Raw genomic sequence first — 25,525 nt, forward strand, 5'->3', positions numbered from 1 at the left:
AACTTATTCCTAAATATTTTGAATGCGATGGTGAAGGAATTGTTTTATTTTTGGATTGTACATTGCAAGTATATAGAGATATAGTTAGCTTTTGTATTAATCTTGTGTCTTATTTTGCTGAACTCATTAGTTCTAATATTTTAGTAGATTCTTAGAATTTTCTATGTACAAGATCATGTTGTCTGTAAATGTACAGTAGTCCCCCCTTATCTGTGAGAGATACGTTCCAAGATTGTCAGTGGATATCTGAAACCACAGAAAGTACCAAACCTTTTATATGCTGTTTTTTTCCTATGGAGTCATCCCTTGGTATCCATGGGAGAGTGCTTCCAGGAACCCCATCAATTACCCAAATCTGAGGATGCTCAGTTCCCTTTTATAAAATGGTGTAGAACAATGCATATTGTTGGCTTTCCGTATCTGTCGTTTTCCAATCATGGATCGAAAATACTGTTTCCAGTCCATGGTTGGTTGAAACCACAAATGCTAAACCTGAGGATACAGAAGGTCAACTGTACATACATACCTATGATAAAGTTTAATTTATAAGTTAGAGACAGTAAGAGATTAACTATAATAACTAATAAGATAGAATAATTATAAGTTACTGTAATAAAAGTTATGTGACAAAGTTATGTGGTCTCTCAAAATCTTATTGGACTTTACTCACCCTTCACAATTTTTCCTTCATAATTTCACATATAGAATGTTTCTTTTTACTGTGGATCTTAGCAACTTCAGATCTACGTTCTCTTTCTCTCTTTATTGAGAACTTTGACCTTTTCACTTAAAGGAAGCACTATATAGCTTCTCTGGTGTATCTGAATTGCCAGTATTGCTATTCTTGCGATTTGGGGCAGTTATTAAGTAAAATAAGGGTACTTGAACACAAGCACTGCAGTACCAAGATAGCTGATCTGATAACTGAGATGGCCACTAAGTGACTAATGGGTGAGGGGCATAGACAGTGTGGATATGCTGGACAAAGAGCTGATTCACGTCCCAGCAGGGACAGAGTGGGATGGCTCACTACTCAGAATGGCATGCGGTTTAAAACTTAGTGAGTTATTCATTTCAGGAATTTCCCATTTAATATTTTTGGACCACAGTGGGCTACAGATAACTGAAACTGCAGATAATGAGGGGACTACTATAGTTTTATTTTTCATTTTTCTATCTTGCCTAATTGCCTTGGCTAGAGCATGAAAGTGGTGAGAGTGGGCCTCCTTGTCTTGTTCCTAATTTTAAGGAGGAAAGTATTTAGTCTTTCACCATTAAGTATAATGTTAGCTGTATGTTTTTCATAGATGTTCTTTATCGTATTAAGGACATTCTCTTCATAGTTTGAGAGTTTTTATCACAAACAGGTGTTGGATTTTGTCAAATGCTTTTTATGCATCTGTTGAGACAGTCGAGTGTTTTGTACTTTATTCTACTAATGTATTATGCCAATTGATTTTTGGATGTTGAACCAATTTGGGAAAAATTCCACTTAGTCATTATGTATAATCCATTTTAATGTTGCTAGATTTGGTTTGCTAACATTTTGTTGAGGATGTTCATATCTATATTCTTGAGGGAAAATAGTCTATAGTTTTCCAGAGATGTCTTTGACTCTCTTTTGTATCAGACTAATAATGGGCCATAGAATGAGTAGTGAAGTGTTCCCTCCTCCTTTTTCTGGAAGAGTTTCTAAAGGAGTGGTATCCTTTAAATATTTAGTGGAATTCTCCAGTGAAATCACCTGGGCTAGGCTTTGCTTTTGGAAAGATTTCTAAATTACCAATTTAATTTCTCTTTGTTGTATGTCTCTTCAGATTTTTTATTTGAGCCAGTTTTGGTAGTTTTTGTCTTTCTAGGAATTTACAGTTTTATGTAAATTATCTAATTTGTTGATTTATAGTTCATAACATTCCCATATAATCCTGTATATTTCTCTAAGGTCAAGAATGATGATGCCCTCTTTCATTCCTGATTTTAATTTGACTCCTCTCTTTTTCTTGGTCAATTTAGATTTTTCGATTTTGTTGATCTTTTCAAAGAAACCATTTTGGTGTCATTAATTTTCTCTATTGACAATTTTTCTTTCATTTTTATTTCCATTCTAATCTAATTTTTATTATTTTCTTTGGGTCTAGTATGCTCTTCTTTTTCTTGTTTCTTAAGATAGAAAGTTAGGTTTTTGAGTTGAGATCTTATTTTCTAGTGAGCATTGACAGGTATTGATTTCCCTTTCAGCACAGTATATATAAGCCGCATCCCATAAAATTTGGTATATTGTTTTTGTTTTCATTTGTCTCAAATATTTTAAAATTTCTCTTATAATTGATTTTTTGAGGTATAAGGCCAAGTTTTTTATTGTTTATTTCTTGCATTGGAAGTACTCCTTGATGATATCCTTTGTCAGTTTTTAACTACCACGTAACTGCAACCAACCACTTTACAGGGTTCTCCCCCTTGTCAGTTTTACAGAGGCCTACCAACTCTCCTAGTTTACATAGGCTCGTCAGTTGGATGCAAGCCCACAAAAATGGGCTTGACTATTATACTGTCTTTTATAGTTGCTACCTAATCACTCTTACCAGTGCTCTTTTTTAGTTCATGTCGATTTGAATTGTTGTCTGGTATCGTTTCTTTCTGCCTGAAGAACTTCCTTGAATAATTGTTGCAAGGCAGGTCTGCTGTTAGCAGTGAATTCTCTTCGTTTATTTGGGAATGTCTTTATTTTGCCTTCATTTTCGTTACATAGATTTGCTGGATATCCAATTCTTGGTTAAGTTTCTTTTCCAGCACTTTGAATGTCATTAAACTCTTTTCTGACCTCTATTGGTTCAGATTAGAAGTCAGCTATTACCTTATTTTGGTTCCCTTGAATGCAATATCTGTTTTGCCATTTCCAGTATTTTCTTTGGCTTTTAACAGTTTATGATGTGTCTAAGTCAGAATGTCTTTCAGATTATCTTGTTTGGAGTTCTTAAACTTCTTGGCTGTGTAGGTTAATGTTTTTCACATTTGGGAAGTTTCAGCCACTATTTCTTTGAATTTTTTCTGCTTTTTCTCCTCTCCTTCTGGTACTACAATGAGCATGTTCGTGTTTCATGGTGTCCCACAAGTCTGTTCTCTTTCTGTTCTTTAATTAATTTCAAGTTTGTACATTTTCTACTAGACAATCCCAATCTCCAAATAAGGACTTTTGTCTACTCTTAAGACCTTTATCTTTTTTGTGTCCTACTGTATTAGCCAGGAGGATCTCTTCAGTACAGTGTTAAATAAAAACAGCAATAGTGAGTATCCCTGTCTTCCTGACTGTAATGAAAATCCTAATTTTTCTTCATTATATATGTTTGTTTTGGATCTTGATAAGATAACCTTTTTGAGGTTAAGAAAGTTGCCTTTTCCTAGATTGTTGAGTTTATCTCTTAAAATCCTGAATAGGTTTGGAATTTTGTCAGGTTTTTGCAAAATTCAGATGACCATATATATTTTTTCTTTAAATTTCATGTGGTGTAATATATTAACCCTTTCCTGTTTAGAAAAAAAAAAGTGCAACTCGCTGCCAGTATTCATTTAACATCATGAATAGGAAAGCTACATTTTCTAGGATTTGACTTTTTCAGTCATCGTGAATTACTATATTTTATAAATGGAAATACTACTAAAAACAGGATGCTATAAATAGGATGATGTCATTTGTTCCCAGACTGTCGATATACTAGAGCAATGAGAAAATAATAATAAAAGTGAGATATTTTTGGCAAACGTTGGAGATAAGGTTAGGACTGTAATCTTCATGTAATCCTGGGGTAAATGCTGCAGCCCCAAGCGCCACCAGCAGGTATTCTCGGGGCAAATGGGAAATGGGTTAATGGATTTTCTGATATTGAACCATCTTTGCATTTCTGGGTCATGAAATATTTTTTTAAAAAACACTCAACTATATTTGCTAATACTTAGTACTCGTGAATCCATGTAAATAAGTGACATGGGTTTATTATTTTTCAAGTGGTCTTTGCTCAGTTTTGGTGTCAGGGTTTTATATCCCCATCTTTTTCCTGTAATCTAATAAAATAGGTCATATGAGAAAATGAACTGTTTCTTGAAGTTTTGACAAAACTCATCTGTAAAAGTTTGAAATGGTGAGGGGATAGATTTTTGCTGGAAGCTCATGAATGTATATGTATTTGTTTATTCAAATTTCCATTTCTTGTCATTTTAGGAAGTTTTCTAGAATTGTCCTTTTCATCCAAGTTTTTACATGTACTGGCATGTATTTAATATTTTGACTTTTTAAACCTCTAGAGGTGTCTGTGTTTACTTCTGTTTCTTAACATTATTCGTTTGGGACACAGCCCTTTCCCACCCTCTGCATCCTCCCGTTTTACCAGTAGTATTCTATTTTATCAGTTTCCTTTTCCCTAAGAATTAGTTTTCTATTTTATTGATAGTTTTTTTTAATCTTACTACTTTCTGTTCTTATCTTTACTTCCTTTTACTTTATTATCAATAACTCTTTGCCACTGATATTTAATCTTTGTTTAAAAAAATATATTTAAGAATATAAATTTACCAGTGAGAACTTTTTTTGGTTTTGTGGTACACTATCATTCAGTTGTAAATATTTTGTAATTCTTCATTTTCTCTTTAACTCAGTGAGTCATTTAAGAGTATATATTTTTTTGCTTTGAAGCATTTTTAAATGTTTTATTGTGGTTGATTATAACTTAGCTCAGTTGAGATCAGAGAAATGTGGCTTAACATAAGCTCTTTCAAATCTGTTAAGGTTTATTTTCTGAGCTAGTCAATAGAAAGTATAAACGTTCCTTATGTTTGGGGGAAAAATGGACTTTACTAGGCATGATGATCTTTATTCAGTTACACTTATCAGTTTTATTGTTTTATTGTTACTAATTTTTAATTTATTAACTGATCTATATCAATTTCTGATAAAGGTATACTTGTCCATTATGATTATGAATCAAATCCACTTTGCAATTCCCAATTTTTCTTCATATATTTTGAGGCCATTTTATTAATGGCATCTAAGCTCATAATTATATTTTTGGATTGTTTCATTGTGGTATCTCTGTCCCTATTTATGTTTTGTTGAAAATTCTATTTTGTTTGCTAGTATTTTAGCTACACTGCCTTTTATGGCTAATAGTTACTTTTTAAATTCAGTAAGAAAAAAATTCTGATAAAGCTAATAATGTTTAAAATAGTTCATACACTTCTAAAAAAATAGTTCACACACCTAAAGTATCAGATTATGCCAAAATTTTTCCCGTCTGCTGGTACTAAGGCTTGGTTATATTTTGCCTAACAATTATATTTTATCTATACCTGTATCACTCTGTTCCCCTCTTAACTAAACTTTTTGCTCTAAATGAGTTGTTCTTTGAGAAAAGTTATGTAAAAGACTTGATGGGAGTATTAATTTATTCATGTTTCTCAAAAATTTTAATGGAGTGAACCTACTATATTTCTGTGCAATAGGTTATGTAAAGTAGCAACAAAAAAACTTTTTACTACATTATTTCTGTGAGTAGATATTATTGGAATTGTGGTATAGCTGGAGTTGGATAGAGACCTATGTTTTTTCCCCCAACAAAGCATCAGATTTTCCAGTTTTATTTTTTTAACCAGTTTTAATTTAGATAAATCTAAAAATATATCAGTTTAGATGAGAACATTTTCTGACATGAATTTTTTCTTCTCACTGGATATCTTATGTAGCCTGGAAGTTGAGTGCTTTTCCCAAATACTGTGTTATTGGGTGTCGCTGTAACCTAGACACTGCCCATTTCCGTTTGTTCACTGGGTAGAGGCTTGGTATCCACTCTGAAAGCTGTCATGGGTTGGTCCTTGTAGAGCATGGAGACTCACATGGTAAGCATAAAAGCCACCATTGAGTCATGCACACTCTCTGAAATATTTCAACTGTTTTGATCATATAGCTACTTAATCATAAAGTAAAATAGCTCCTAGGTGGGGAGAAAGATTTTTATTCCACTTTGGGCCCTTTTAGTAGCATTTGAATTTTGAGCACATTTATTATTTTTATAATTAACAGAAATACAAATTTGAAAAAAGCGAGAATGTTACTATAATCCTATATATGAATGGTTAAGACTATATGGCTTTTTAATACAGCACCAAGTAATATGATGTAGTTTCTATTTAACCTGGGCCACCCTAGTTCAGAAAAGTCAGTATTATAATTCGAATAACATGAATTCCTCATATTAACTGGAAAAAACTAAAGGGAAGAGGAGATAGGTAATATGGTCATAGCAGTCCTTTTATTCTTAGTTTCTTCTGGCTATCTTGAAATCTATCTAAGCTCTGGCTATGGAAAAAAGACTTGAAGTGATAAAAGTTAAAATTTATCTGTAGTTGGAAGTTTAAGATGGTTGCTTTCTTATTTGAAGAATCTGCCAAGATGATAGAATTGTAAGCCCCACCTCTGGAGATGCGGATTTAGCAGATTTGAGGTGGGACTTATATCTGAATTTGATAGTTCTAAGTTGAACATTCCAAGTTGAAAACCAGTCAGGGCAATTATAACAGTTTTGCTAAGGTTTAAAACAATCCTATTATACAAGACCATGTAGTAGATTTTTTGGTATCTTTTTTCATAGTTCCTATGTGGAGTGGAGTGAAATTGCTGGGGTCCCTCTGAAAGATTAGAACTCAAATAGGAACTGATGAAGATCTCGAGCAGTAGGAAATATTCACACAGAAGTAGTTGCCAGGTAATGTGTTAGTTTTTTTGTATTTTCATTTCCTTGGTAATTAGTGACTTGAATTCTGCCAGAGGGATGAGATCAGGTACCTAAAGTTTATGTTGTTACATTATCCTTACTTTTGTTTCATTGGCACTTCTACTTTGTGATCATATTCACCAGATTATAAATTCTTAAGCAGTGAGGGTCTGAGTCTGACTCACTCATTGCTGAGCCTAACCCAGTGTCTACCACATAGACAATTTATTCTTTTAAACTGTTGCTATATGGTCTTTACTGTTAGTGGTAAATTTGATTTCATGTTAATTTCAGGATTAATTACCTTAAATAACCAACCCCTATGAGAAATATCTAGGAGAAATTATTGATGGAAACATTTCAGTTTTGTGGCTCGGTCAGACAGGTTGCCACACAATGGATATTCAGTGACAAGTATTTCTTCTAAACTTCTCATGTTCGTGATTTCTTCTAACTCTACAGTGAGTATGAGATGATTAAAAAGAAAGAATATGCTTCTTGGGGTGCTGCCCGATCTGTAGCTGATATAACAAAGTATTTTGAAGACTCTTAGGAGTCTGCATCCAGTTTCCACCATAAGTAAGGTAGGATGCTTGAAAAATTATTTAACATTAATATAAAGTAGGGGTAAAAGAACATTTTTGAGGGCCAATTAATTTTTGAAGTTGATCTTGTGGAAGTACTTCTCTTCCTAAAGTCTATTCTTTGTTGCCACTGAAGAGAGAGAGGTGGGGTAGAGGGAGAGACCTATATTTGTAGATTTGGCTTAGTGTGGTATTTATTACAGTTCAATTAGATAAAGGTAAGCACAAATAGTAACATTAGGAATTACGGTGGGTAGGGTTTGCTACATGATGTCCAGTGAAGAGACCTAAGAAAGTAGTACTGGTCACACAAGTATCAGCAGTTAGTCTCCTGGGGAGGGGGAAGTTGGTCTTCTACCCTGAGTGGGAAAAGTAAAAGCAAAATGGAATTAAATCATCAAGAATAAAGTAATAGAAATTTTGAAGTGATTCCCTGATAGGAAGTAGTTTAGGGGTAAGGAGATAGGAAAAGGAAGGTGGGTCCCAACAAATATGGCAAGAGGCTGGGGCCTGTGTGGAAAGGTGGCTGATGAATTTAAACTATAAGTATGTCTACTCATCAAGCTTAAAATTTTTGTGTCTTGGTGGTCTGTTTTCTGAAACAGTTCATACTAGAAATCTGTTAAATACTTATTCACCCAGCAACAGTTGTTTCTTATATTGCAGACCTTTGTTAGAAGTGAGAAAGAAAAGGGAACAATTTTTAAGTCTTTACTTTCAGGGCCTTTATGGAATAAATGAAGTATTCCTTAGTGTCCCTTGTATCCTGGGAGAGAATGGCATTACAGATCTCATAAAGGTAAAGCTGACCCCTGAGGAGGCCTGTTTGAAAAAGAGCGCAGAAACTTTGGGAAATTCAGAAGGAGCTCAAGCTTTAAAGTTGCTTAAAGCTACCATTCTGAAGTTACTGAAAAAGAGATGATAGTTATAGGATTATACATATCACACTTTAGAATAAACTCAAATTCCTAAAAGTTGGAAAAAGGAAAAGGGCAAGAGTGACTTCTCTACTTAGCATCCAGATTGTTGGATACTTATTTTTTACAATTTCTAAGTGACTGCATCAAAGAGGTGTTTTGGTACCTCTGATGTACCAGTACTTGCCTTGTATATGTATGTAAGTTGCCATCTGGTCCAAAAGAATCTATGATGGGTGTTTACTTTGTTCTAGAAATTGATTCTTTTCATCAAGTATATGCTATGTCTTTCATTCTGGCTGGCTGATACCTAAAAGTTGTAACTTTCCTATAATGTAAAAAGTATGTGTCACAAAAATAACTAAATAGCAGTTCCAGCCCTAACGGGAAATTAGATCTTGATTTGAACTTGCTAGTTTTTACTGTATTTCCAAGTGGATTTTAAAGAAAAGATCTTAACTGTCTAAACCCCTCAGTGATGATTGAAACTAAATTGGTCATTCTTTTCTTGGGAGAACTATAGAGTAGACTGCCTGGCTCCCTAAATATCGGAAATTAACACATTAATTTCTCTGTAACTTCATGAACCTCCTTGCTGTCATTTTGACAGAAAATTCTGTTCTACTAGATGAGCTCTACAGGATAATATAGTGTATTCAGTGGTCATTAACTCTGCTACAGAATCATTTGCCAGGAAGACTGACTTCAAATGACGGTAAAAGTGGGAGGGCAAGAATAGTACACTGTACCTTCCTCTTTAATTGTGGCCAGACCATCTTGCCTAGTTGAATTCTCAGGAATATAGCTTGGCCATTTTGCTCCTTCTTGATGGGAACAGTTATGGTTCAATCAGGCCTAGAAAGGAAACAAATCTAAGTAGGGACTGGTAGGAGGACTTTTCACTAAAAGTCAAGTCCCTCAATTTTCATTCTTTCAAAATTTAGATTTCTATTTCTATATCCCATATTAAATAGAACTCACTTTATATGCTATAGAATAAGCTAAATTTAAACTTATGTTTTGTTTGCTAAATTAAAAGCCAGGTTTCACAGATTTTTCCTAAAGATGTTCAATAAAGAAGAAAAAAGTTATTCAACAAATTTTATTTAGCATAGTCAGTCCCAACATTCAGCACAAAAAGTTTACAGAGGATAGAAAGTGCATTAATAAAAGCCAGTCTTTACCAAAAGAAAACAGAAAATATATTATTGATTCAAAATATTTTACACTTGAATGATAAACTGCAATAACTTATTCTGGGCACCTACTGATCAGAGAAAGGAAGGAAAGAATGCTTTAAGAAGAGTTCCATCTCCAGCTGATATCAGAGAAGTCAGTAGAGGTCACTGAGACCGGCAGTCTTTCTTGCTTTTTGCATTAGTGCCCTCAGCTGGAACTGTTTACGGGACAGAAGACGTACATGCTGGGAGGGGGAAAAAGTTTCAACAGTTTAGAATGGCTTTGACCTAGGCATGAAATATCAGTTTATAACCTAAAAAGGATCTAAGAATCCTAAACTCACATCATCCTTCCTTTGGAATCAGTACTTCATTACATATGGCTTTTTAAACTTCAACAGATTGATGCTGGCAGGCTGTGTTAAAGAAAGTAATCTTCTGAGACCTTATAAAAGCTTACTTCACAAGGAAAGCACATTGGAAGATCTGGCTCAGGAGTCTGAGCTATATCTTGAGATGCCAGGGAAACTTGTACTGTGATCCTAACAAAATTTACAAAAACCTTTGATAACTATGACTGTCTATCCTCACTTGACTAGGAAGGGCAGGCAGGGATAAGCAGCACAAGGCCAGCAGACAGCATACTTCTTGCCTCTCCACATGTGTCTTTTCCTAGGCTATTGCCACCCAAGCAGGGGACAGTGTATAGAAAGGGAGTCAGTCCTCTCTGGGGTCTCTGGTTTGTACCTAACCATTCATGTCCTTGCACAAGGTCCAGGATTGGTTTGGCCCCTCACTCACAGAGATTCAGGCAAGATAAGCAAGTGACCCCATTAGCCTCACATGTACATTGAAGCAGCAGCTGGACTGAATATACCAAACGGTAGCTGTTGCTATTCCTAAAACCATGCTCTTTATGACCCAACAAGGAGCAATAGCCAAACTGGGCTTATGGGATCTTTTCTACATGTGTGTACAATAGCATTAAGCCCGAAACAGTCTTCTTTCAAAAGGGCTCTAGTACTAGCAGCCCAATACTTTGCAGGACTGTTTGATCTGAGAAAACAGGTCTAAAATTATGTAACTCTAAGAAAATTAACAGAAAAACAATGGGGGTGGGCCAGTCGATCTCAATTTAGATTGTATGACCTGAAAGAATCAATGGAAATCTGACTGTACCTCCTGAGGCGCAATAGTAAGATGGAAAAATTAAACTCAGCTTGATGCTGCCTAGGAGGTAGAGAACTGCACCCAGTAGCCCACTTTTTCCCCCCTGCTCAGACAGATCCCTCAGCACTCGGTAAGTGAGACACTGCTCACAGTCATATATCTTACTCGCTCTTTTGGGAAGAGGAGGAATTTTAACCCCGCCTTACAGAGAAATCCTCTTGGTTTGTGGTTTTCAAGGTCAGTGCCTCTAAAACACAAGTTCCAAAATCCTGGAAAGCAGAATGAGGAAGACATACCTTTAGGAAGACATCCAGGTCTATTACTCCCCGCCTCAAGGCTTCTCCTAGGTAAAAGATAGTGTCTTCAATAGCATTTTCCTCTGCGTACAGATTTAAGATCTGTTTGTATAGTGGGGCTGTGGGAATGATAACTTCATCAATATCATTGTTTTCAGACTGATTTTCCATTTTCTCCAGAGCAGAACTGAGTTCTTCATCCTTCTTTCTCAAAAGTTCTATGTTTTTATCAACTTCAGCCTGAAAACAGAACAGGCCAAGTATGATGACTTTAATACCAATTGTATACAATTATTTGCTTGTTAGACATCAACAACTCAACTTCACAGAAACAAACTTGCTAATAAAAAAACAACGTTTAAACAACTCATGGATGAGATTGTTTCAAATAACACATTAGTCAAAGGCAGAGGAAAAGGTGTGATCTAGTACGCTGAGGGAAAACAGGATAATGTTGGAAATACCCTGAGCTGAACACCTGCAATGGCAGTGGTAAGGCTGTCACTTATCACCGACAAATGATATTACAAATTAAGCCATCACACAAGATACTTTCCAGCTGGAGGTTCCTTACAAGAAAATCATAAAAGAAATCTTTTTTCCAAACAAGTGGGCAACTGCCACAAAGAAATAACTTTCCCCAGTCTATACAGAGGATTCAGTACATAAAACCCTAAACACTTGGACACTAGTCACAAGATATCACGGGTGGTGGGTTGCAGGCTCTGAATTATACTGGTATCACTTTCCTGAACTTTTGAAAATAGCCGGCTACTGGGAAGCTCACTTTACATACTAGAACCATTTGGTAAGACTAATAATATGTATGTAACAAATCACTTTCCCCAGAGCCCTCAAATATTCAATAACTCTTTACCCTTTCATCATAAATGCACATTTATTGGAAAAAATTCTCCTTCACAGGAATGAAAATGGAAAGTGAAGCTGGCACTCAGATTATACTAGTGCCCCTACTTCATCATTAAAGTTACAGGGCCAACTTACACTGACTCTTTAGAGCATAGCAGCCTGATACTGCTATGTAAGAAAGCTTAAGAGCTAAAGGCTGTAAACACCACATTTACATGCAGCTCTTAAGTCACCCATATATCTCTGGATTAAATTAAAAGGGCTCAATGAAGATACTTTAAATATAGCTCTAACGACATTTGGAAACAGTAAAAAGAACTGACCTTGAAGTCTGTACCCAAGGTCTGCAGATCTTTACTTTGGCTTAGAGCTCTCTAAAATTTTTATTTCCTGGTAACTATCTGGCAACATCAAGCATTCAAAAAACAATCCTCCTTTGGGTCAAAACGTCACCCCCTAGGGTAAAGATGCAAGCAAAATACCATCCACCTCCCAATCAAAGACAATTCCACACACAGTCTCCATTTTAAACAAAGCTATACAGAAACTATATCCAAATGCTTAAAGATGTGTGATTTTCTGAACTCTTACTATATCCACAATGTCCAGTGTAACCCAGGTACACACAGAACACTTTGTGCTGCCTACGATTCAATCTAAAAATTGCAAACTATTCAATGAGTTACTTACTACTTCTTGATCTAAACGGGTAACCATCTCTTCCAGTTTCTGGTGACCTTTTTTCAGGTCTTCCTCTGTTCGTTTCAAGGCATTAAGCTCTGCCTGGGCACGATCCATTTCCTCCTTCATCCGCCATCTCAGTTTGTCACTGACCGCTGAGATGAGAGAAGCTCGGATGGTGTCCTCACTGATTGTGCCATCCCTACTGGGACCTGCAGGAGAAAAGGCAAAAAGTCCCTTATTTCCCAAGTTCTTGCTATTTCTTTCACAGGAATCTTCAGAAAACAAGACAAACTAGGAGCTGACACTTTCTAAGTGGGAGAAAAGAAACATTATATGTTAAATATCACAATGTCACCAAAAACAACATTAAAATCTGAGTTGACTAAGAAATACTCTCCCTGTAAGAGATTACTATTAATTCATATTTACCTGCTTTCTCTACTTTAATCCCCAACTATAGCTATTTTCTCAATGAAGCTGTGTCCCTACATATTACAATCATTCATAATCTTCAACAAACAGAACAAATTTGTACCAAGGAGAAACACTTGATCTAGGTCAAGTCCATTCTCAAACTTCACTGCTAAGCTGAAGGAGATATGAACCCACTGTACAGGTGTCAGTAAGAAGGCTGAGAATGGGCAGTTTCCCTAAAATAATGTACAGGTTAACAGAGCTTCCCTTCTGCAAGGTTTTACTCCTTTACTCTTTACCAGAAGAGATGAGCAAAAGAGAATGACATCCAAAAAATTCAACAGCTGATAAACTTCTGTTTATTCTCAGGATTCTTTACTATTCTCTTCCAAACGCCCTTTCTTAACAACCAGTGTCTTAAATAGCTTCCTTGCACATTTCAGATCAAATAAATGTATCTCACAGATATTTTCTCCAAAAGGTCCTCTCTTTAACATAAATATGGATACTTTTTATGATTATCAATGTTCTTCAGTTAGGGTCCTAAATCAGCAAATATATAAATGGTATTTTGATTTATCAATTATGCTTGATGATGGAATACCATGTGGGGAATTATTGTAAGTATATTTAATCTTTATTGCCTACAATGAATAAAGAATGGTTACAGACTAAAAGAATACTTCCACTCTGAGCTTAAAATTTTGATCACCTTGACACTGAGTTCCACTCATCAGGGGAAAAAAGTCTGTCTGTAATAATGGACCCAAACTCTCACCACTCATGTGCCCATTCGTTACAAGCCGCTTCCTTGTCCAAGGTACCAGGACACTGTGCTGTCTGAACTACACCGCAACCAGCTCCACACGCGTGCTCTTCAGCGTCCTATCTGATCACAACTCTTGCCATTCCATAAGCTGGTCTGGTCACTCAGGACTGGTAAAGTTGTCTCCTTTCAGTCGTCTTAACATTTTCCTGACCACTTTTTTATTCACATCCCCTCCTATGAACACCAGGATGACTAGCAACCTTCCCGAATTCACTGATTCATCTCTCCACTCATTCCTTCTTGCACCTTCAACCTTTCAACCACTCCTGTTCCCAGTGAGCATCTCCCCTTCAGCCCTGACTCCTTGCCCGTCTCTTATAGCCCTGTACACAAGCTGCCTGCCAAGGTGGCCCCTCTCTCATTCTGTCAGATCACCAGAACTTCTAATTCCAAGGGCCTCGCCTGCCATAACCTAACCAAAGCCTCAATCCTTTTGATTCTTTCTTAAAGACCTAAGCCCTCTTTTACCATCTTTCCACAAAGGCACAAAATCCTCAGAACATCTTTTTTCTCTTCCTTGGAACAAGAATCCAAACCCCTATCATTATGTGCCTGACTCCTCACCCTTCAAAAATATTAATCTCTTTCTCAGCAAGACAGCTTGCTTTCTTCCAGATCCCTTTGAAGGACCAGATGCTTTTAAGCTTTCATTTATCCCTCTTTCTAATTTGAATTAGTCTAAGCATACCAACTGCCTTTTCTACTGTGCTTTTGTTCTGGTTCTCTGATTAAGCTCTGTTCTTGGCTAAGGAAAGGTCCATTTATTTATCTCTTTTCCTACCCCAAACATTGGGTAATCTTTGAAGCACTATTCTCTCTAGCTCTTCGTCCAGTCTTAGCCAACGTCAGTCTAACCCATGCACATTCTCAATGGGTATGATATTGCTCCTATCTCTAGTGGATGCAAATTGGCTCTTAGGAGGTAAAAAAAATCTTGCTCTTTTTATGTATAAAAGTAGAGATGTACATACAGTACATAAACAGATATACAGTATAATCTTTGGTATTAACAGTTCATGGGAAGGGGGAACGATTAAGAAAAAAATGTCTAAAAAGGCTCAAAAGGTTACGAAATTCTGCTGTATTCCATCTGTCATTTTTTTTTTTTTTTTTTGTCCCCAGATATTTTGTTGCTACTGTAAACTTCTACTTGCTGGCCCTATCATCACTTCCCATGTCATTCCTAAAATTATGGTCCATATTTGTGCTACAAGACTTGTTATCCTAATCACAACCCATGAAAGGCAAACTTCCTGAAAGGCCTGCAAATGACTTGGGTGCTCTAACTACCTGCTAGATGGTTCTGCCTGTTTCCATAACCAGCTCTACTAGCTCTTCTATTAACAAGATCTAGTCATTTAAAACAAGGTTAATGCTCTTGAACATCAGATTCCATTTTCTATCATTAAATGTGGTTAAGGCTAATCTCCACAAATGATGTTTCCTCTACTGACCATAATGAATTCCCCATACACCAGCAAAACAAATAGAATCTGCTTTCTTAACAGTTCTTACTGTATATATCAGTTTAAAAACATACTTTTCCAAAGAGAGGGACTGTATAATCCTTATTATGCTGCCTCGGTACTAAACACACAAGGCAAATTGTAGCTGAATGATTTCCTGAATCCAACAAAATGTGTTCTCTTCTGGGAGGGGGCCTGCAGCAAAGCAACCTCAAGGCCCTAAATGGTTAGAGGTCCTTCAGGTGTGCTCTTTTGGAACCTTTGTTTCTTTTACATTTTTCTGGGATGTAGAAGGTAATTACTGAAATTGCTTACAAATATATATGAGCTACAAAATGAATGATAAAGTAATATTAAACGAAATGGAAGATCTAATCAATACCTCTACGACCTGAAAATCAGAATAAGCTCTACTGTCTTGAATGGGCGTATACTGGAAAAGGTGTTGAAAAGTGAATAAGAGTGACATTTAACATCACAGATTTCAATGCTATTACTGTTTCTATTTACTAATTCTGCCTGAGTAGCTACCACAATTTAGTGCTAAGCCCTACAGGAGTCAAATTCTTTAAAGATACTGTTCCTATCCTCAAGAAGAGAAGTCAAACTTGTACCAGGAAATATTTCCAAAATTTAATCTCTGACTTGCTTTGGTTTACAATTTTTGCCAGGAAGGTGAAAACTGATTTATAATTTTAGTTTCTCACAACAAATTTGAAAGATGCAAACTGCAATTAAATCTCAGAAAATTTTATTGAATCAACTTAATACAGGGTAGCATAAACATTAACTTGTTTCTGTAACAACCTACCCCTTTTGATATATTAACCAGAGTTAAGTTTCCAACCTATTCTTTATTGCACTCCCTCCCACCAAGAAACAAAAATAAAAACAAAAACTCAAAGTATAGGAATCCCGCACAATTCCTGGTTTGTAACATGAGTGGTGGCCCATCTCATGTTTAGGTAAGCATGTGCCTCCTTTTCCAGTGCTCCATGTTGCTCTTCTCATCTTGAAATTACAATACCAGGCAGGAAGTTTTGGGCAGCACCTAATCTTTTAAAAACATGCTTTTTTCTTTTTTGTGCTCTAGGGTATTTTTTAAAGTTTAAACAATATAAACCAAAATATTTCATAATTTGGTCCTGTGTAGTAAAGAATTTAGCTTACCCAAAGAGAGGTATGGCCTTTGCCCTTGGCTCCTGAGGGTGATCGCTAAGTCCCTGGAATGTCCTGCTTTGTTTACTTGGGGACCTCAGGCCACACCGGATAGTCTAACAATATGATTTATGGTAGGAGTTTTGGGCCATGCAGTAATAAACAGCTCAACCTCTGGTGAGGCTAGAGATTAAAGGTCAGGCACACGGACAGCCTCACATCTGTGACCAAGCCCCAGTAAAAACTCTGGATACCAAAGCTTGGGAAAGCTTCCTTGGTTGGCAATACTCTATGCATAATGACTCTACTGGGAGAGGACAACTAGAAACCTCGTGCTTGAAACTTTCTGGACTTCCTCATGTGTTTCTTCCCTTAGCTGATTTTAATCTGTATTCTTTAGCTGTAATAAGCCATAACTGTGACTATAAGAGCTTTTGGTAGGTTCTGTGAGTCCTAGAAAATGATCAGACCTGAGGGTGGTCGTGGGGACCCCTAAAACTTGCAACTGGTGTCAGAAGTGAGGGTGGTCTTATGGATTTCCCAAACAGCACAGGTCCTTAGTAACTGAGGGCATTTCTTATCTAATCAAGAATATTGACATTCATGGCAATTTGTGGAATAAGTCAGTCTGCCTCAAATGAGGATATGTGAAAAGGTATCATCTTTCCTTACTTACTAAATATACATAATAGAACATACCAGAGAGGTAACTCTTATTTCATGAGAAACTTTCATAGACTCAATATGACAAAGATAGCTGTTCATTTGGACAGAACTTAGGCCGAATAAAAATATCCAGTTTCTTATACTGTACTAATTTATTAAGTCCTTAAAAGAGAGCAAAAGGGCTAATTTACAAAATAATGACTAGTGAAAACAATATCGCATTAAGTCTCTATTTTATAAGGATGCATTAATGAATTTTTAAAATTAGTTTCTAAAAGAATTTGTCTTATATCCTATATGAAATTTGATTATGGTTCCTATGAGATAGGACAATCCTTCTCCCAGGGATTGGGGATCTAAATGATATGAATGTGGTTAGGCATTCAAATGTCTGATCAATCATATGCAGCAATTAAAGTGTTCCATTTATCTGTGTAGAAGTTATCTGAACTAATAAAAGCTTAAGGGTCTTTTTATAACTAGCCTGGATTTTGCACACACAAACATATCAACAAACTTTGTTACGTTAAAATGGATCAAGTTACTTTTATGCTATATTTCCAAATCGCCATTTTTAAAAACACATATTTAAATCCTGGAATTTACGTTCTGTTTCTCTTATAAAATACGTTAAGGCAGAGAGCCTAGAAATAAATCCACGCCTATATGCTCACTTAATAGATGACAAAGGAGGTAAAGAATATACAATGGGGTAAAGACAGTCTCTTCAATAAATGGTGTTGGGAAAATTAGATACATGCAAAAAAAAGAAGCAGGACCATCTTCTTACACCGTATACAAGAACAGACTCAAAATGGATTAAAGACTTAAATGTAAGACCCGAAACCATAAAACTTCTAGAAGAAAACATAGGCAGTAAACTCTCTGATGTTACTAACAGTAATTTCTTTTTGGATATATCTCCCCATGCAAGGGAAACAAAAGAAAAAATAAATGGGACTACCTCAAACTAAAAAGTTTTTGCAAAAGAAACCATCAACAAAACAAAAAGTGATACATCTGAAAAGAGGTTAATATCCTAAAGATATAAAGAACTCATACAACTCAACAACAAAAAAACAAACAATCCAATTAAAAAATAGGCAGAAGATCTGAACAGATACTTCTTCGAAGAGGAAATAGAGATGGCCAACAGACATATGAAAAGATGCTCAAGGTCACTAATCAGAGAAATGCAAATTAAAACCACAATGAGGTATCACCTCACACCTGTCAGAATGGCTATTATCAATAAATAAAAAACAAATGTTGGCGAGGATGCGGAAAAAAGGGAACCCTCATACATTGTTGGTGGGATTACAAATTGTTTCAGCCGCTATGGAAAACAGTATGGAGGTTTCTCAAAAAATTAAAAATGGATATACCTTTGGACCCAGCAATTGCACTTCTGGGTATTTATCCAAAGAAAACCAAAACAATAATTCGTAAAGATCTATGCACCCCTATGGCAGCACAATTTACAATAGCCAAGATATGGAAGCAACATAAATGCCCACCAACAGATGACTGGATAAAGAAATTATGGTTCATATATACAATGGAATAATACTCAGCCATTAAAAAAAATGAAATCCTACCATTTGCAACGACATGGATGGACCAAGAGGTCATTATGCTGAGTGAAATAAGTCAGACAGACAAAGATAAATACCACATGATTTCACTTATATGTAGAATCTAAGGAACAAAAAGAACAAACTAATCAAAAACAGACTCACAAATATAGTGGACAATTTGGTGATGGACAAAGGGGAGGCGGGTTGGGGGGGCTGGAAAAATGGGGTGAAGGGTTAAAGAAGTACAAATTAGTAGTTGATCGATGGTCATGGGGATGGGAGCACAGCATAGGGAATGTAGTTAGCATTAATATATTGGCTAGGTGGAAAACCAGAGGAGAAAAAGAGCAATTAGGGGGATCATTTTATAAACTATATAAATGTCTAACCAATGTACTGTATACTTGAAACTAAAATAAATAAATTAAAATAATACGTTAAGGTAAATGCCACCTCACAGCACCAAATAAGTCCTTCCAAATAAGTCTCCAGCTAAAGCAATTAACACTCAAAACAGGAACAGAGATGAGGCAGCAGTTGCCTGGCTTTCTATAAAGGTCACAGTTCATCTGAGGAGGCTAGCAATACCAAGATTAGACCTAGTTCTATCACATATAGGCATAATACAGCACATGTGAACACTTTAAATCCATCCACTTTCTAAATGAGAATGTTAATTAAGATCTGAAATATGAAAGCCAAAAAAACCCGAGATTAAAGTTCAAAATTCAATGAACCATGATACTTTAAGAGATTGTTTATATAAACTAATTTAAAAAGGATTTCATGGAAAATTCTCATCTTCTGAGTCAAATCTCAAACAAAAATTCTCAAACATCTTAAGACAAATTTCAATATTCTTTATACCTAAAATGAGCCTTGGATTATGGAGAATTTATGGTAAACTGGCCCCCACACACTGACCTTTACCCATGCACAGTCAGATTTCACAAGTGCCCTTCTACAATTCCAGATTAGTAGCAATTGAAAAGGTAACACAGATTTTGAGAAAAGATCCTAAGTAAAATCTTATTTAAACGTCAGGATCCAATCACTATACTTAATCCCTAGGAAATAAGGCAATTTTTCTACTATTAGGAAAGCAATGGATTTGATAATTCAATGAATAATTTAGGCCAGTATCTTTAAATTACACTAGTATACAATGCCCGATTTTAAACCATCTTCAAACACTTAAGACAATCAATTTTATCTTGTACCAGTACTGATAATCACTACTTCCTATAACTCAAAAAGGAGCTCATTTATATTAGAGAACCCTTGGTAACCCCAAAGTAAAATACGAATTAAACAGTAACTAAATCTCTCTCTAACCGGCAAAAGTGAATCACGTGCCCAGCATTTTTACTTCTGTATGGTACTTGCTCAGACCCACACAATAGTCTTTGGCCTGGCATTTAATCTACAGAGCAAGCTTGGGAGCCTAAGCAATCCCAAGCATTAGCTTATACTGCCCATCTACTCAGAAACTGGATCAAGCCCATGTGGATCACTAGATCATGCCTGTATTATCTCTTTTTATAATAAAACAAACAAAAAAAATAGGTCAATCTCTGTAGGAGGAAAATTTCAAACTACTACAGGAGCAAAGGCATTCTGATTTGTGCTATTAAATGCGAACCAGGCCAATTCATTAAGCTACTTACAAAAGGCTTTTATTTATAGTCTATGAATATGTAAGCTTCTAGTAGTACTGCCAGGCTTGGTGCAGGTTATGGAACTTTCTTCCAAAGAAATCAAGGGATCTCGATTTATCTTTTTTAACACTATCAGAGCAATACTATTTAAGTTCTAGAAAATTTCTATAACCACAAGAAAAAAGTTTAAAGAAAGCCATCAGTAGGTTTACAATTCTTGAAAATAAACACCACAAAGATTTAGTTTACATAAAAAAATCAAGTTTTCAAAAGTGTAGTTAAATACATACAGACCTTATTAAAATAGGATACAAAAGTAGTAACTACTTCAAAAAAGTAGTGGTGCTACAAAATCAACGATCATAATCATAAAAGATGAAAGATGCTACTGGCACGTGTGAACGCGAAGGCCAATTAATCTTAAGTACAGTAAAATTCCATCCTTAAAAAAATGGAGAATCAAAGTCATGCCTTAAAATTATTTTGTGAAAGAGAACAATTTAAGAATCTACAATGTTAGAGGTATCATATTGGAATAGTCACAAGAAGCTAAATGAATCAGCCTCTCCCTCATTTATTAATTTAAAAAAATTAAAAATACATTGTTAAGTCACATAAAGCCTTTTTTTAGGCTTTCAAAATTATCATTATTGCTTTTGGATTATTGTGGCAGATAAAGTTTTAACACTAAGCATGGCGAGCCTTCAGCATTTTTGTACTCAGGGTGCCGTATCCTGGAAGGGCAGTATCTGTAAACCAACCTCAGTAATCCAAGATGGCCAGAGAAGGAAGAACAGCATTTGGACATGACAGGCAAGGAAACCTGTTTCCTAGTTTCTATCCTCAAAATAATGTTACACAATAGGAAGGTTCCTTATTTTTCTTCAGTTTTCTCTTTATCTAATTATTAAATACGGTCCAACAAATAAAAATACAGAAATAAAATCAATTCAGCTGGAGCACAGGGTTTTCCACACTGAAATCTTAAAACAAGACTTTAATAAAGGTAAAATCGGTTTCTCAAATGTTTGTTAATACCCTTCCAAACTTACTGTTTCTGATCCTTGTTTATGATGGAGTTTAGAAATAAAATCTTAAAATGACATTATTAAACTGAAGTTGAGATATACAGTATTAGGAAGATTTTCCAAGAGAAATTCCATATAAAGTATTGGCTTTAACTCGAGGGGTTATCAGTCAATTTTCTAGTAAAGAATGGAGGCCAGTTTGTCTCCTCTTGGGTGTGTCATACCTGATAACCAATAATTAAGGCTGCTTAAGATATTTTTATATTTTAGGCAACTCTAATAAGCAACACATAAAAGCAAGAACTACTGGTCCACAATAATTTGTCTTACTTGACCCACTCATATTACCCAATGGCAGTTCCTCTCCTAAAGATACTTTAACATATAACCTAGGAAAAGCTAAGTATCTGCTGATAGTTCAACACATATCTAATGTTCAGATCTGATAGTTCAACACATAAGGTTCACAAATAAAAATATGTTATATACAGGAAGGAGTGATCAGAGTCAGTCAATTATTTTTATGCCCTGGCAGAAGCCTCACTGATATGATAAATTACTTCAAGTTTTAGATTCTAGGACAGTGACCACTAAGAGTTTTTCCTCTAAGAAGGAAGTGTATTCTAACGTTTCAACGTAAAAATGAAACACCAGGATGGGGGGTAAGATTGATGGTGTTTAAGGGTACAAATGTGTAATGAGTAGTAAATAAGCCACAGAGATCTAATGTTCAGTATAATGAATACAGACAATAATATTGTATTATAATTATGCAATGTAATATTGCTACAATGGCAATCATTACAATATACAAATTTATCGCAGTAATTAGCTGTACACCTTAAACGTATGAAATATTACATGTAAAATTTATTCAATTAAAAAAAGTGAAATTCGCTTTTCACAATAGAAGATTCTGACTTTCCTTATGTGGAGAAATATAATTTTGAAGGTTACTCACCAACAGTGGTCACAGGAGGCTGGGAAGGGTACTGTGAACTTGTTGTGGCAGGATACTGACCACCAGGTGGGTAAGGACAGCCTGGGTAACCACTAAAGAACAGAAAACATTAAACGTTATGACGACTCAACACTATAGTATCTTTAAGAACCCATTTAAGAAGTTAAGCTGACGTCATTGTTTTACCAGTTAAATGACTTTACAGTTTTAGAGCTACAGGTGTCTGTCTATTCAAGCGTAGTTCTATAGAAGTTTCATTAATGACACTGGATTTACTCTCAAAGTGAATGGTTAAAATATCTTGCTTGGCCCTGTTATTTGAGAGTCACACTCATAGCAGAAGAAAGCAAGTAGAGACTTTTAAGGGCAGTTCAACAGTATCAGAACTGGAAACAACAAGAATTTTGTGAGAGAACTTTTCCATTCTGATTTCCTAGCATATAGGGAAATACTATTTAATTTTTACTGTGATATATTGATAACCTTTGCGAGTATCTGATCTGAAAATACTCTTTAAATAAAGCTTAAAAATTTTTATTCTTTATGGAAAGCTACGTCATTCATGTATTCATATTAGAGTTAAAAGGAGGTATTCTCCTATCTTCAACATTGATTCATAAATATCATTTATAATATCCCTGACAAATGGTCAGCATCACTACTCTTGAGCCTTGGAGCCATTATTAAGTAAAATAAGGGTTATACAAGCAATGTGATACCATGACAGTTGATCTGATAACCAAGAGAGCAAATAAGTCACTAATGGGCGGGTAGCATATACAGCATGGATACATTGCACAAAGGGTGATTCATGTCCCAGGTGACGCGGAGTGACATCGCGCAAGATTTAATCATGGAACCAAGAATGGCTCACGATTGAAAAATTATGAATTGTTAATTTCTGGAATTTTGCATTAAATATTTTTGGACTGCAGTTAACCGAGGGTAAATGAAATCGCCGATGGGGCAGGGAACTGCTGTACTATTTTCTATCTTTGTATGTTATTAAGCAATTTGTCTCATGTAGCAAATCCTTTTCAAATTTTTAAAGAACGCTTTTTGAAGTAAGTTTATTTATAAAGAATTTTCCAACATTCTTATGTTCCTTTTTCTTTATATACCTCTTCAAAATTTACTATTTATTATATTTAAGGCACTGTGTCTAAGTGCTTGAGGTAGAAGCTAATATATGATGAATCCATCTCTTCCCCAAGATACTAATAATCAAAATAAAGCAAGATCCCTGTAAATAATCCTGATAGGATAAAGGAAATAACAAATGCTAAATAAAAGTTTAGGTGATATAAAGTGGGAAATCAATAACAGCTAGAGGAGCTCAGAAAAAGTTTGGGGAGATCTGTAAGTAACTATGAAAGTGGCACCTTTACTCTCATCAATTCCCCTACTCGTCACCCTATATTCTCCAGCTATAGTAAAGTGTTCCCCTATTTACAAGTTTCTTTGAAATAACTTAATTGTTCAGAAGTCCATTTCCTCATTGTACTCCCAACAACCATCCCCTATATGTCCGAAGTTCCTTTTTACTAGCAACTGTTAATTATAAAGGCTTGTAATTTCAAGGCTTCAGACAGATTCCATTTCTAGAACTTAATCAGAAAATTAAGGCCCCGAGAAATCTAAAACTTAGAGCCTGCTTATATGTTATGAATCTTTCTCTCTTTTCGTTGACAGATGTTCATCCAGTCTCTGCTTACCTTTCTAATGTGACAGAACGCTTACTACCTTAGAAAGCTTATCCCTGAAATTAAGAAAGGCCCAGAAATAAATTAGTTGCTAAATTTAACTCATAAGATCCTGCATATTATATATGTAAATCCATATATTTAGCTATGGCAGGTGTTCAGGAAATCTGGCTACACATACCTGTGAGGGTTATCTGAAGCTAAGAAGAGTTAAAAAATTTCTTAATTGTCAGAGTAGCTGGAAATCTCATCTAGGCACCAGTAAATGCCAGTCTTGCATTTTAAATTAGCCCAAAGACTCTTGAAAGTATTCCTAGATTACCACTGGAACGAGTACACATTTAAAACATGGGTTAAAATTATTTCTCATTGATTTTTCTAATGTGTATTATTCACAGACTGATGACTGCACTATCAGCTTACCTGCGTTATGTTGTTATCAAATGGGTAATAAAGGTTGGTAGTATGAAATGAATAAATAACATGGGGACAAGACTGACCCCATCTTATGAACTGTTAATCTGTTCCTTGCAATTTACAGAAAAGTTAAGTTTTTAAAAAGAGTATTAAAATATTCTTCTCCTTGGCTGAATTCATTATAATTAGTTTTCAATTAACCTTTCAGCTATCTACACTGGATATACAAAGTTCTTAGAAGGGCCAAGGTCCAAAACCAGTCAAAATCATCATTACCTCATCCCTTTCCTCTCTAAATGGGATGGAGCTGCATTTCTCTATAATGGAAAAAATTATGAGAACTATGCAAATACCATAAAATTCCACTAATAAAGTGAGTTTTACCTTCCAGTAAACTGCAACTAAATTTACTTTACTGCTCTAGTTAGCATCCATTATTTTGATTCCAGATCTAATAGAATTTCTAATACAATTATTCAAAAAATAATTTTTCATTACCTGGGATTGGGAGGGTATCTGGATGGGTATGAAGTTAGCATTCATTATTTTGATTCCAGATCTAATAGAATTTCTAATACAATTATTCATTACCTGGGATTGGGAGGGTATCCGGATGAGTATGAAGAGATTCCACTGGGCATGCCTGGCATGTAGGAAGCTAAAAATAAGTTTTAACATTTTAAATAATATGCATAGTTCTGGATACATAGTTTATCAAATAAGACACACATCACTGTCAAACCACAAAATTTCATATAGTAAGAATCCAAATCTCAGCACCAAAACAAAACACTCCACCCATATTAGTTCTTTACTTCAAGCACAGTTCTCTGCAAATCACATAATTCTCAAAGTATTAAACTTGAGTTATGACAACACACATGGGTTACCAACAAGGGTAACTGGTAAACCGGTCAACATGGTCAGTTCTACAAGTTCTCAAGGAGGCTCTAACCTGAGACAGGAGCTGGTTCAATCTGGAATTTAGAAGAAGGTAATTCTGCCCTCCGCTGGTCCAAAGTCAGCTTCTTAGAAAGTGACCTCTCTATATATCTAAGAAATCTTTTGATATTTAAGACTATGTTGACCGATTAGCATAGCTGGTTTTGTTGGCTTGACTGAGGGCTTTAAAAGACTTCAAATTATTAAGTCCTATACAAAACTTATATTCAGCTAGATAGGTTAAAA

The 25,525-nt window shown here is 35.4% G+C and overlaps 2 protein-coding genes across 3 annotated transcripts in view; one reads left to right on the plus strand and one right to left on the minus strand.

The window, feature by feature from the left end:
- Positions 1–8,342, plus strand: part of LOC120604563 (L-lactate dehydrogenase C chain-like) — a 46,542-nt gene extending 38,200 nt beyond the window's left edge. The window contains exon 9 of the mRNA XM_039865417.1: positions 8,145–8,342. Coding sequence (XP_039721351.1) covers positions 8,145–8,267 — 123 coding nt within the window. The 3' untranslated portion in view covers positions 8,268–8,342. The remainder of the gene's footprint in view (positions 1–8,144) is intronic.
- Positions 8,343–9,349: 1,007 nt separating this feature from the next.
- Positions 9,350–25,525, minus strand: part of TSG101 (tumor susceptibility 101) — a 33,274-nt gene continuing 17,098 nt past the window's right edge. Inside the window, exons 6-10 of one of the 2 annotated variants that reach the window (XM_039865398.1) lie at positions 24,929–24,995; positions 22,218–22,309; positions 12,467–12,669; positions 10,907–11,146; positions 9,350–9,685 (exon numbers count right to left, since the gene is read on the minus strand). In XM_039865398.1, the coding sequence (XP_039721332.1) occupies positions 9,596–9,685; positions 10,907–11,146; positions 12,467–12,669; positions 22,218–22,309; positions 24,929–24,995 (692 nt within the window). In that variant the 3' untranslated portion in view covers positions 9,350–9,595. The remainder of the gene's footprint in view (positions 9,686–10,906; positions 11,147–12,466; positions 12,670–22,217; positions 22,310–24,928; positions 24,996–25,525) is intronic. The other variant, XM_039865405.1, reaches the window with a different exon arrangement.

Source organism: Pteropus medius, unplaced genomic scaffold (assembly GCF_902729225.1).
Source record: "Pteropus medius unplaced genomic scaffold, Ma_sr-lr_union100, whole genome shotgun sequence".
NCBI lineage: Eukaryota > Metazoa > Chordata > Mammalia > Chiroptera > Pteropodidae > Pteropus > Pteropus medius.